Raw genomic sequence first — 13,902 nt, 5'->3', positions numbered from 1 at the left:
AGGGTGTTGGAGCAAGTCGGAGGGACTTCTGGATGGAATTCCAGAGAGCAGGGGCAGAATGGCTTAAAGAACCCCTCTGATAGTGTGGCAGATATGCCAGGGAGCATAGGAATGAACAAGCGTGTATGAGACAATTTGCAACAGACAAAGGCAAAGACTCAGAGAAAGACTGATGAGATACAGAGTGATAGATACAATCACAGGAGAGAGATAGAGAGTACAAACCCACAAGGAGATAGGACAACCATGGAAAAGGAGACAAAGACAAAAAGTGAGGGAGAGAACAGCAGAAAAACACAACAACTTGCATTTATATAGTGCCCTTCACTTAAGATAACATCTTGGAGTGCTTTGTGATAGTGGGGTCGGATGTTGAGCAAGGGAGAAGGGGGAGGTGAGCAATGGCCCAATCGAAAAGGAGAGGGTGAGGCACAGGGAGTTTCAGAGATTAGGCTGCGATGAATGAAGACTACCACTAATGCTGGGTAGCGAGAGATAGGGTCATCACTTGGGTGATGGGCCGCTTGTCTCACTTGTTGCCTGTGGGAGGCACGGGAACAAACAAAAGACAGGCAATACCAACAGTTCTCTCCAACAGTTCTTCAATCCAATGTAAACTCTGCTCCTTATTGCCCGACCTTGGATAGGCTAATTTACTAGTTGGGTCTAACAATGAACAGTATTTGTTGTTTGTATGAAGATAATAATAATAAGCCTTGCATTTAATACAGTCGTTACAATGTCATTTGAGACATCTCAAAGTGCTTCACAGATAACGTAAAGTGAATTGACTGTGTATTTTGTGGGCGAAATGTGGCAACCAATAGCACACAGCAGTGTCCCACAAACAGTCATGAATTGAGTGATAACATTTTGTTTTTTTGAGCAAATATTACCCTTAGAAAGCAAACTACCATTCGACTAACAACCCGGTTCCTACTTTCTATAAGGTGACGAGAGATGTGTGGAGTCAGGAAACTTGCCTAAGGTTTCTCCCTGCCCGGGAATGAAATCCAGGTCCTCTAACCACAATGCTACGGGACTCCAGGTAGATGCAAATCATCGAAGAATTTCACTTTGCTTTTTCTGTATCTGGTTTCCACTACATTTCCCCTTCTTCTGAAAGCTTTGACTTATGATTTAATAGATGACAGCTGGCATCTGGCATCTTACTCAAGTGAGAGTTTTTCATGCAGAACCTTAGACAGTCATTGTCTGGAGGCTATTCCACTGTAGGGGTCTGAGTGTACGTACACACATATTCCAGTGGGCATCAGACTACTGATAAGGAACCACTAAGAACAGTTGTAGCATCCTTTCTGGTGTCCCCTCTGTGATCCGCTAATGATCACAAACTGGGTATGCAACTCGGGACTATGTAGGGCGAAACCTTGGGCAAGTTTCCTTACTCCATACGCCTAATAATAATCCCTCCAAAAGAACAATAATAAATTGGTCATTTTCAATCCATGATTGTTTGTGGGACATTGCTGTGCGCAATTGGCTGCCGCGTTCGCCCACAAATATACAGTCAATTCAATTTACAGTATATTCTGTATATACATACGTCTAGAAGACGTGAAAAGCACTATATCAAATGCAAGGATTATTATTATTATATTATTAAATAACTGTCACCTTGTGTAGTTGCCAATGGAGCAATGGAGGAAGCTTTGCATTTTTTCTTTTGCTTAAAATGCATGGAATTTTCACTAAACAGAAGGTGTGCTTACTGCTGTGTAAAGCAACCAAATTGTTGGCTTTGTTCTAACCCAAAGTGGCTCACCTTCTTAAAGGATTCTCATCCTCAAATTCATGTAAAGAAATCCATATCATTCACTTCATGGCTGTTTCTGTGTGCATTTGGCTGCTGCAAAATACAGCCACTACACTTTACATTATATCCAGTCAAGCACTTTGAGAGGTCCTCCAAATGTGAAAGGCGCTGTATCAAATATAAGAATTATTATATATTGTTATATCTGTCTTTTATACTAATAAAATGACAATGTCTGTCTGCGCTTCAAGAAGAATCTCAATAACCAATTGATGTAGAGACATAATTTATATCTCATTAGAAAGGTCTTGCCCCTGGGAGTGACATGGGTATATTTGGTTTGGGGTATCTCCTGTCGCTCATGAGTTATTTTCAGTTTTGTGGTTTTTCACTGCAGTTACACCTGGTGGTCGACGAGTCAAAGTGGCATTGTGCGTCACTGAGCACCTACGTATGTACAAGCATACTGCAGTTACACCTGGTAGCCACACCAGCTGACCGTGGTACTGTGGCATTCTGCGTCACAGAGCACGCATGTAGCCAAGCGGTGGGAACAAAATAACAACAACAACAAAATTACATTTGTATAAAGCGCCTTTCAAGTCGGGACCTCCTAAGGCGAAGGACAATTGGTGTTTCGGACCTGAGCTGGGGATCGGGGAGGGTGGAGGTCAGCGGGGGGGAAGGAGGGTGACCGAAAGCACGGTCGAAGAGGAGGGTCTTGAGACGGGTCTTGAAGGAGGCAAGAGAGGGGGTAAGGTGGAGGGGCTGCGGGATGGAGTTCCAGAGGGTGGGGGCAGAGTGGCAGAAGGTCTACTTGTCAATGGTAGGGCAGGCAAGGTGGGGGACGTGAAGCAGGCCGGAGCCCACTTAGCGGAGGGAGTGGGCAGGATGGTAGGGGGTTAGGAGGTTGCAGAGGTAGGGGGGAGCAAGGCCATGGAGGGCTTTGAAGGTGAGAACCAGGATCTTGAACTGTATCCTCTGTGTGATGGGAAGCCAGTGTAGCCGGGTGAGAATGGGGGTGATGGGATCATGGAGCCTGGTGCGGGAGAGGACAAGAGCTGCAGAGTTCTGGATAATCTGCAGTCTGTGGAGGGAGGAGTTGTGGATGCCGGCAAGCAGGGAGTTTGCGTAGTCGAGCCTGGATGTTATGCGTGGATGAGGGTCTCGGCGGCCTGTGGTGTGAGACAGTGGCGGAGCCGGGTGATGTTGCGGAGGTGGGGGAAGGCAGAGCGGGACCCTGCAGGGTGTGGGGTTGAAAGGATAGTTGAGGGTCAAACAAGAAGCCAAGGTTCTGGACTGGCTTAGTAAGGTGGAGCGTATATCCGTGGATGGTGCTCATACCACCAAACTAACACAGACAAAGGTAAGCCGCGGCAACAACAACAAAATTACATTTTTGAAGCGCTGAGTCCTCCACGGAGTCCTCTCGATATGAGTATAAATAAAGATGAAACATCTGTCCCTGTATCTGTCTTTGTGTCAATCTACATTCTTTGTTTGCAAGAGCGAAGCTGCAATTGGTACAGCTAGTATTATACATATGAAGAAAGGCTAGTGTGTGAAACATTATCTGAACAAGTACACTACAGGAGGCCATTGCAATATTGCATTGCCTTATTTACGCTGACATCCAGGGCATGGGTAATTATCAGCTGGAGATCATCTTCTAGACTTGTCAGCAAATGAAGTAGCACTTCAGAAAGCCGCTTGTGATTATACTTGTAATCGGGTTGCAGTGTTTTTGTGGATCACCCTGTGTGTCTGGGATAAGAAACAATCCAAGAACCTGTGACATTAAGATCCAGTCTAATTTTCACACTAGTCCTGATGTAGGCTTGTAAACCAACAGAGTAGATTCACACTCTTCCCAGTTCAGATGGTTGCTATGACAACATTTTTTAAAACTTCTTTTAAGAGTCTGAATGAGCAGTCGCATAGATCCTCACCACAGCGTGTGACGACAGTTTATTGACTGGCTTTATGATAGCTGTTGCTTCACAGAAAATGTATTTGTTACTTTATTCTCTTATGTAATTTACTCGATAATTATTATTATTATTATTACTCGATAATTTCCCGCCTACATTTGATTCAGCAACTTATCATGTTGTTGCATCATCTCTAAGCGCTTTAGAAGATAAGCTGTAAAGTGTACTGGGTAATTGTTGACAAATGTGGCAGCCAATTTGCACATACCAAAATCCCACAAAGAGCAGTGAAGTGAATGACCATTACAGTGGAGGCCGCTTAAGACGGACACATCGGGACCGGTCGATTTGTCTGGCTTAAGTGGCGTTCGAGGTTAATAATAATAACAATAATCCTTGCATTTAATATAATGCCTCATCACGTCTTCGAGACAAAGTTCTGAAGCCAATTGTGAATGGATGGGCTCCACCCATCACTGGCAGATCCAGCTGTCAATCAGTCGTGATTGGCTTCTCCCATTCCCTCCCGAGTTTCTTCCCCATTCCTCCCCCTCCCCCTCCCCCCCCCCCTCCCCTCCACTGATTGACATCCAGAGCCATATGTGAATGGCTGGAGTCGGCTGTCAATCATAACTGTGTGACTTCTCCAGCCTCCATCCTCGAGACACAGAGTGAGTAGATGTAGCGGCGACCAGCAAGGCAGTTTGTTCGGATTAACCAGGTTTTTGTCCAAATTACCCATCATATTTAAAATGGGTGACAATACAAATCAATTGGGACTGAGCGTTTTGTCCGATTTACCCAGTGTCCGGGATTAACCGGTGTCCAGTTAAAGCGGCTTCCACTGTATATTGCGGCGTTGTGTAGCATATTGGTTAGGGCAAAACAATAGGCAAGTTTCCATACTTCACATGCCACTTACCTAGCGGTGAGTAGGAACCTGTTTTTTAGTCGACTGGTGGATCGCCTTTCTGGGGGTAATAACTCTTTAAAAAAAAATTAATAAAAATAATAATTTGGTCACTCAATCCACGACTGTTTGTGGGACACTGCTGTATACAATTAGTTACCGCATTTCTCCCAAAAAATATACAGTCAATTCACTTTGCAGTATATTCTGTGAAGCGCTTTGAGACATTTCGAAGATGTGATAAGGCAACAACAACATTACATTTGTATAGCGCCTTTCACGTTGGGAGGACGTTGCATTCGGTATAAGGCACTATACCAAATGCAAGGATTATTATTATATCTGGTTGATTTTTGATCAGAACGCAAGAAGAAGCTGTATCTTTGTTTTGAGAAGTACCACAGGATTTTTAGTGTCCACCTGAACAGTCTTACAGGACCTTGGTTTAATGTTTCATCTGAAGGCACCTCTAGCAATGCACTGTCTTTTCGCATTTTTGTTTAGCTGACAAGGTGATGTGGCTCTGTGCAATGGATGGAATCAATAGCTTCACTTCACACCGCCCCCAAAGTGATTAATTGAATAATGATGTTCAATATAGTTGAACAAAGATAATCGTAAATCAATTCAACTTCCTGTTTAATTTCCAACAGCAACACATAAACTTTGCAGTTAGGTTCCACTTTGTTCAGATTGTGTTTTACAGCCATTACATTAAGAGTATATTAACGCTTTTACAGTGGACGGTCTTCAAAGACAGATGCAAAATTCAGGATTTTCTGTACCTCCCCAAATCTGTTAAATGTTAAATAATAATAATCTTTGGATTTGATATAGCACCTTTTACATTGGGAGATGCCTCAAATTGCTTAACAGGACAAACTGTGATGTGTAGTGACTGTGTGTTTTGTTGGCATAATTACATTGTTGGAGGGAAGGATGTGTAATGTGATGTTTGACCAAGACAAAACAACAGCATATTTTGTCCTTATCACTGATGATTACTCGGCATTTTGTTCATGGTAGGAAATAATTTTTTTATTATTCTGTGATTTTCTAACTTAGCAGGTGGAAGTAATTTAAACCGAAAGGGCTCCCATAGACTTTGCGTAGTTTGAACCGTTGTTTAGTTTCAAATTAAATACCAAATAAACAGTCTCTTCGCTTTCCAGTAAATCCTGTGAAGTGCTTTGAGATGTTTTGACGATGTGACAATACAATACAGTATGAATTTATAGAGCACATCTCACATTGGGAGGACACCTCAAAGCGCTTAACAATACTTGGTGGCTACCTGATCGGGAGGTGGAGCCGAGGGGAGATGGGAAAGATGACCGAAAGTGCGGTTAAAGAGCGTTTCATATATCATATGACCTTCATATAATTTGGAGGGGGACAATGACATCAGACAAGGAGTGTTCTGTGTTTGAATCTTAGTGGATCCACTCTTTTTCCTTTTTGAAGATGATAAAATATGTTCATGTGTTTAAACACGTATCATATGTTTAAATATGGATTAGATTTACACCTCGCAAGCCAAAGCTGCAAGTCCTACCTGGACAATTACTGTGTTTGATGGTTGGAGTTGTCGTTTGGGAAGGGATGGGTTAATACATGGTTTTATGGGGTTTCAATAGATGGTTTCTTTTTGCTATGCTGCAGTTTATGTAAGTCAGTCTAGTGCTGAACAGTAAAAATAAATAGACCAATAACAATAATAATAATCCTTGCATTTGATATAGCGCCTTATCATGTCTTCGGGACGTCTCAAATCGCTTCACAGAATATACTGTAAAGTCAATTGACTGTATATTTTGTGGTCGAAACGCGGCAGCCAATTGGGCACAGCAGTGTCCCACAAACAGTCATGAATTGAGTGACCAATTTATTATTATTATTTAATGATATAACACATATTTTAACTAGAGTACAGAACACAACACTAGAAATGGTGTGATCATTATTTTCTGATTATAATTACCAAATTGTAAATTTTCTAAATAAATTTCTACACAGCAAAGGAAAGCAATGATTTGTAAAGTCTCACAGAATAGTTTTACTGAGGCTGGATCGAGTAATACTATATTTACTGTTGGATGTATAAACGTGCTTGAAAGAAGTCTGAAATTATTATTCTGAAGTGGTTTAAGGCAGTCTCTGTGGTAATTCAGTGAAAGTGTATTGAGTGAATACTTTGCAGGCTAGTTCATCAACAAAGTGACAGCAAATCTGCAATAGTAAATAATGTCCATACATTTCAGAGTGCAACAACTAACATGTGCAACACCAAATTGGCAGAGGAGTGAATGTGGTGGCAGTTGATGGCCTGTTTGCTTACGACGTTTCATTGAATGACTCACTGATGTGCAGCTAGCAAATAATATCACAAAATCACATGATTAGTTTGGATGTAGAAGGCCCTTTGTCCCATTTGCTACAATTGGCTGCCGCGTTCGCCCACAAATATACAGTCAATTCACTTTACAGTCTATTCTGTGAAGCGCTTTGGGACGTCCTCTCGACGTGAAAAGCGCTATATCAAATGCAAGGATTATTATTATTATTATTATTAAAAGTATTGTTCTGGGTTTACTTTTTCAATCCCATTTAAAATTGTGTATGGCTGTATAAGGTGACCACTGAGACATCTCCTTTCAAGACCGAAGAACCTTATCTTATCTAATTGTTGCTCATTTCTCTTACTCTGTGGATTATCCTTGTTGCCTCTAGATTCTGGGCAGCCTCCTTATGTCCCAATAACCATTTTGTATTTTGTTCTATATGTTCTGTATGTAATACGTACTTATGACAACATGCTTCCTCCAAATATTATTGTACAATTATAATCCTATATAGTGCTTCACAGGATACACTGTAAATTGGTGCGACTCTTTATTTTGTGGGTGAACAAAGCAGCCAATTTGCACACAATAACATCCTCCAAAGAGCCATGGAGTGAGTGATCAATTATATTTGGGGGGTTGTTGGCCAGTAGACCGGAATAATTATTCCACCCGACTTGTGCGCTCTGAGATGCTGTATCCTGCATGAAGGCTGCAATATAACTGCAAGTTGTTGTTGTTGCTTGTGCAGAAGTACAATATCTTGCTTTTATTTAGTACTTCCTCAAAATGGAATAACCAGAACAGGAGCTTGTGTTCCATTCTTGAACAAACCCCTCTGTGGGGTAAACACACTGCTCTAGGAATATGAACTGAGCTTACTGTGTGAGAGAATGATCTGACAGCAATGGCTGAATAGGGATTAAGCAGTGGGTATGCACATGCTCAAAGCTGACTTTATTAGAAATGTGTCAGAGTAGCTAATCCAGTTTTTTTTGTTACGCTTTATTAGTCAGGATCAAAGATTGGAAGCTATATATTTAGAGCCAGAATATTAGATAACCAGTGACATTTAATTACAGAGATTTGTCATTTATAAAGCAGACTGTTAATCTCAGCCTGTGTTATTAAAAACATATTTTGGATTCACTTATTTAAGAGTTTAGATCTATAATTGACCTTTATTGGTTAACTATAGATGCAATATTTATACCCCTGATTTTCATGTGCTGCTGTTGAGAGAATTGTCTGTCATTTAAGTTCAGCTGGAGACATTTATATATTCTTTCTATGTTCCAGCTCCCAAACTACATCAGTATAGGTCCACAAACACTATTGTCAAAAGGCTAGTTAACACTTCCAGCTACATGACTCATTGGCCTCATTGCTAAGCAGCACTACCGTGGGGTCTGAGTGCATCAGTGATGAAACTGAAGGATGACGTGTGTCCCTATTGCAACATTAATGCTAATGTTAGTTTGCACAGAGTTGACATCACTTCCATCGGAAAAGTGAGTAGGACTAGGAAACCAGATTTGTAATCAAGAATCATTGTTAAAATATTGTACTATGTCTACCTTAGGAAGTGGGAATCATGAATATTGGTGGTCCCCTATTAAATGAGTTGGACAAAAAACATAACCATTGCACTCTAAGGGTTAGTAGCATAATAATAATAGTCCTTGCATTTGATATAGAGTCTTATCACATTGTTGAGATGCCTCAAAGCACTTCACAGAATATATTGTAAAGTAGATTAACTGTATATTTTGTAGGTGAAACGCGGCAGCCATTGTGTACATCAGTCTTTTGGGTACAGTTGTGGATTGAGTGGCAGAGTATATGATAATATGTCACGCAGGATTTAAGTAAAATCCTTCAAAGTAAGCAGATAGATGCTTGGGGAGGTCAAATTTGCAGGGCTATGGGGAGAGAGCAAGGGAGTGGGATTAATTTAGGCAGCTCTTTCAAAGAACCGGTATGGACAATTGGGCCAAATGGCCTCCTTCTGCACTGTATAATTCTATGATTCTATTAATTAGTTCAATACATTGTTAGAGACCCAGTGAAACTTCAGACCATTGGCCAGTTACCTTCTGTGGCAAGGGAATTTGCATTTCACTGATCCTGTGATGAGAGGTTAACAGCCAGGTCAGAGTAGCTGATGTCGCTTGTGTTCCAAGTGATCGCGCCAAGCTACTCAGATATTGATGGACATGAAGCTGATCTGTGCAGATTCAATGACCGACGATGTAGTCAAAGACTTCCTTGCTTCTGCAGCTGAGGTCTTAAAGAAGCTACTACCTCCTATCCGCTCATCCAAGTAGCATGAACCCACTAAGCGAAGAAAAGCTATGAGACAACGGGTAGAGTGTTCTTAAACTAGTACTACATGTCTCCTTGAACTAGCTAAGACTGCAAAGATAACTTACTGAAGTAATTAGAGAACTGGGAGGTGCTTGGGCTTGGATAGATTTGTATTCTGCAACAATGCTCCCTATTGCAGAATGGATGGATCTTGAAATCCATTCATTCTGCAATAGGGAGCCAGTGGAGCCTGGCAAGGACTGGAGTGATTGCGGTGTTTGGTTTTGGTGATAATACAGGCAGCAGAGTTTTGGATCAGTTGAATTTTGTGGGTGATGGAGCTGGGATGACCAGCGAGAAGGGCATTCTAAAAATCGAGGCTGGATGTAACAAATACAGTAATTTAATCGTAATTACTGTAAAGCAGTTTGAAACGTTTCAACATTATGGGCAATATATGAAATGCAAGGATTATTGTTACTATAATTATTGCCATCTAGCTGTGATAATTAGTCATTTTATTCTTCTTCCAGGGGTGTGATTCGAGTTGACGTGGATCTTCAGAGTGTAGACATTGACCAGTGCTCGTCTGAAGGATGGTTCGGAGGAACACACAACTGTAGACTCAACAGTACTGAGGTAAGCTCACTACACTGGGTGGCCTTGCAGGAAAGGAAGGTCCATTAAACGGGGTGATTATTTTGCGGAGCCTGGTGCAGCAGAGGACACGAGTTCTGAATTGTTAAGTGTGCTTCTTTTAAGGCTTACAAGAACTATTGTAAAATGTCTGTATTTCAGAGACCCAATTAATGTGAAATCACGCGTATATTATGCAAACAAAAGAAAAAGATGACTGGTCAGGAAAATGCAGCAAGATAACTTCATCAACAGATCTTGAGGCTTAGACGGGAATGAAAGATGTCACTGGATTGATCCGTGTTGAATCACTTGTTGCGCATTTTTATTTAGGATGTATAGATTGACCAATCTCGGGGGTTGGACCAGTTGATTGGTCCATATGCTCGCATGATCATTTTGTACAGATTTTTTGGATACTCAGTACACATTTTTAAGAACCCTAACATGCTCTCTGGTTATAAGTTACTCTCACATTTTTTGGTTTGCTCTTTTGGTGAAACGATTCTAAGTCGCTCAACTATATTTCTAATAAACTCATGCAAAATAGCCGTCTTATTGTACAAATTGAGAATCAAAATAACATTGAGGAAGGCACACTATGTGATATTCAGTCATTCGCTTGTTGATAGATATAGAGAGAGCGGGACTGATTCAGAAATTTCCCCAAAGTGATGGCTGTAGGTCTTAGATGCTTGCACTGTCAAGAGAAGAAAGTGCAGCTCTGCCTACTCTCACTGGAAAAGAGAGTGATACGGTGCATCATTGTGATTATTTACTTACAGAGAGATACATAGAGTAATGTGGCACAACCAGTCCCTGACAGTGTTTAAGTTTCACATGAGTCCGCACCCCTTCTAGCACCGCCTTCCATCACCTCCGGAATATCGCCAGACTTCGGCACTACCTCACCCCTCACGCTGCTGAAACCCTGGTTCACGCCTTTATCACCTCAAGGCTGGACTATGGGAACTCTCTCCTCGCCGGCCTTCCCGGCACCTCCCTCCACAAGCTGCAGGTCATTCAGAACTCTGCAGCTCGTGTACTGTCCCGCACCAGGCTTCGGGACCACATCACTCCCACCCTCGCTCGCCTCCACTGGCTCCCCATCCCCCAGAGGATCGAATTCAAGATCCTCACCCTCACCTACAAGGCCATTCACGGCCTTGCTCCCTCCTACCTCTCTGACCTACTATCCGCTACTTACCTGCCCGTACCCTCCGTTCCTCTGGCTCCGGTCTGCTCCACATCCCCCGCCCCAACCGCTCTACCATCGGTGGCCGGGCCTTCAGCCTCTCAGCCCCTAGGCTCTGGAACTCCATCCCCCAGTGCCTTCGCCTTGCTTCCTCCCTTTCCTCCTTGAAGGCCGGTCTCAAGACCTTTCTCTTCAACCGTGCCTTCAGCTCCCCTCTCGACTCTCTACCCCTCCTCGCTCCCTCCCTTCCCTCCCCTCACCCTAACCATTTTCCCCCTGCTCGGGTCCCGACCCAACTGTCCAGTGCCTTGGGATGTCCTCCTGACGTGAAAGGCGCTCTATAAATGAAATCTTGTTGTTGTTGCTCTTCCCTTTTCCCTCAGGTGTACAATAAGTTAACTCTTAAGACGTGCCCCCTAAATGCCCTATTAAATCTACCGCTGGTTCTCTTCTTTATGCCCTCTAGTTTAAGATTCACCAACAAGTGAATGCAATCTATCAACATCCACCTTTTCAACAATAACAACAACACATTACATTTGTATAACGCCTTTCACGTCAGGAGGACATGAATTATCAAATCTTTTGATAATGTTAAACACATCCATGACATCCCCTCTCAATTGTCTCAACCCTAGAAAGTAAAACTGCAGCCATACAACATTTCTTGACAGCTGTATCCACATGCCTTACTTAAGCAGGTTGATGAAGTAAATGTGTAGAGATGGATCATGTTCAGAACAAAAGGACTGTGATTGGAATCTACAAAGCCATAAGATAAACATGGCTGATGGGAAAATATCTTTAGTAATTTGTTTTGTTGATTAATGAATATTTCAATAATTGCTGATCCCTTTGCAGCATTGAGTTGTATTAGTTTCTGATTCAGTGAGGTGTAGAAGAATACTCTACGTCTTCTACAGATAAATCAGAGATTTGAAAACATTTCTTCAAATGAAAGAGAGATTTGGAAACGTTTTAATGCAGATGAGGACATAAATAAAGCATGAGTTGAATAGGAACCTTCTCTTATCCCCATATTCTTGTCATATACTTTGGATTTGACCATGCTGACTCATACAGTCATATATTAACATACATTCTGGTAAGCATTTTACATCGATTTCTAGTTTGTCCACAATGCACTGTACCTGCCAGAAAAATAATAATTATCATAGAATGTATTTATTAGTGTCAGCTCAGCTGACGTTCAGTTGGCATTGCTTAAGGGCAGTAATGTAACGTAATAATGATAATCCTTACATTTGATACAGTGGCTTTCATGTGGAGGGACGGGGTGTCTCAAAGTGCTGCACATAATACACTGCAAAGTATAGTGACTGTTTATTTTGTAGGCAAATGTGCCAGCCATTTTGCACACAGCAATGTCCCATAAACAGCTGTGAAGTCAATGATCAATTTTATCTGGGGGATTGTTGGCCAGGACACCTGGAGAAATTCCCTTCTCTTTTTGAATAATGCCATGGGAGTCTTAACATGCACCTGAACAGAACAGAATCTTGGTTTAATATATTATCCAAAGGACAGTACCTCTAACATTGTAGTGCTCCTGGAGGCTCAGCCTGGACTCTGAGCCTAAGATCCCAATGAGGGCGGCATGAACCTCCAAGTATCTGGCTCCAAAACGAGAGAGCTACCCACAAATATTTATTTCTGGCTCGGCTCCTCTTTGCAGATAGGGGTGAAACTTTGCACTGAATGCTCCGAGCTACCAGTCTAAATGGAAATTCGAGGCAAAGGAACAAGAGAGCAAGAATCTGCACCTGCTGCTAAGTGACACTGATGTGTGCTAACATGGCCAAAGTCTGGATGGAACAGACAATGAAAATTAATTCAAATAGAACAGAAAGGGAAAAATAAAAAGCGACACAGAGTCAGGACTGCTCTCTTCTCTTCCTAATTTATTCAAGCAGAGAAACATCTCTGCCATCTGCACATTCTCAACACTGGCACCTCCAATACGTCAAGCCTTACCACTGAAAAACAAAATGAAATGCTGCAGCTCAAAAGCAATAAGTGCTGGAAGTTGAATTCTCTTTCAGAATTATTTTGTTGTATTCTAAAGGGAGGTTGGGGGTGATTGCCTGTGTAATCCTGTGTGTATTTGATTCTTGTACAATAAATGCTTTTAATGGAGAACAATATTGCAAGGTAAATTATTCATGGAACCCTGTGCTTTCTTGACTCACAGACACGTGGTCCTTGGAATTTAGACAGACTTTGTAATTACTTATTATCCGAGATGTTTTTCATATCCTTTTCAAGAGGGTAACAGATGTGCTTGTTGACTGAAATGCTTTTGTGCCTATTCAATAGTTAATACTAGATGCCTGCCAATAAAACAAAGTAAAAATTGCTTACGATTTTGGCAGAGAAAACAAAATAGCCAAAAGCCATTTTTGGGGCACTGTCACCAGAGGATTCTAACAATAAAATGTTTCCAAATTATCTTCACCGTCGGTGAATCTTCCTTCATTGGATAAATAATCTGCTTGGAGGTATCTGGCAAAAATGCAATATAGTTGAATGCGTAGAGAAATACACACAAATTACTTGTTAATCTTCATATAGCACATTTCACAGGGAAATCGTACTGTAATAATATTTGAATTCTCAACAAAACTATCCCCATATATTTACCAAATTCAAATGTAACTAAATTAATTAACTTTATGCAGTTCTTTTCTGACGTGTCAGAAAATGTGAAGAAATTTTAATGCGATTTTATACAATAACATAGGAATAATATTCCTTCTATTTGATACAGCACCTTTCATATTGGA

At 41.5% G+C, this 13,902-nt stretch overlaps 1 protein-coding gene across 1 annotated transcript in view; it reads left to right on the top strand.

The window, feature by feature from the left end:
- The window catches only part of gpr158a (G protein-coupled receptor 158a), a 193,917-nt gene that overhangs the window by 17,258 nt on the left and 162,757 nt on the right, over positions 1-13,902 (top strand). Inside the window, exon 2 of the mRNA XM_007889712.2 lies at positions 9,801-9,906. Within this exon, the coding sequence (XP_007887903.2) occupies positions 9,801-9,906 (106 nt within the window). The remainder of the gene's footprint in view (positions 1-9,800; positions 9,907-13,902) is intronic.

The sequence above is a fragment of the Callorhinchus milii genome, unplaced genomic scaffold (assembly GCF_018977255.1).
Source record: "Callorhinchus milii isolate IMCB2004 unplaced genomic scaffold, IMCB_Cmil_1.0 Scaffold2, whole genome shotgun sequence".
Lineage (NCBI taxonomy): Eukaryota > Metazoa > Chordata > Chondrichthyes > Chimaeriformes > Callorhinchidae > Callorhinchus > Callorhinchus milii.
This window is presented reverse-complemented; position numbering and strand designations above follow the sequence as displayed.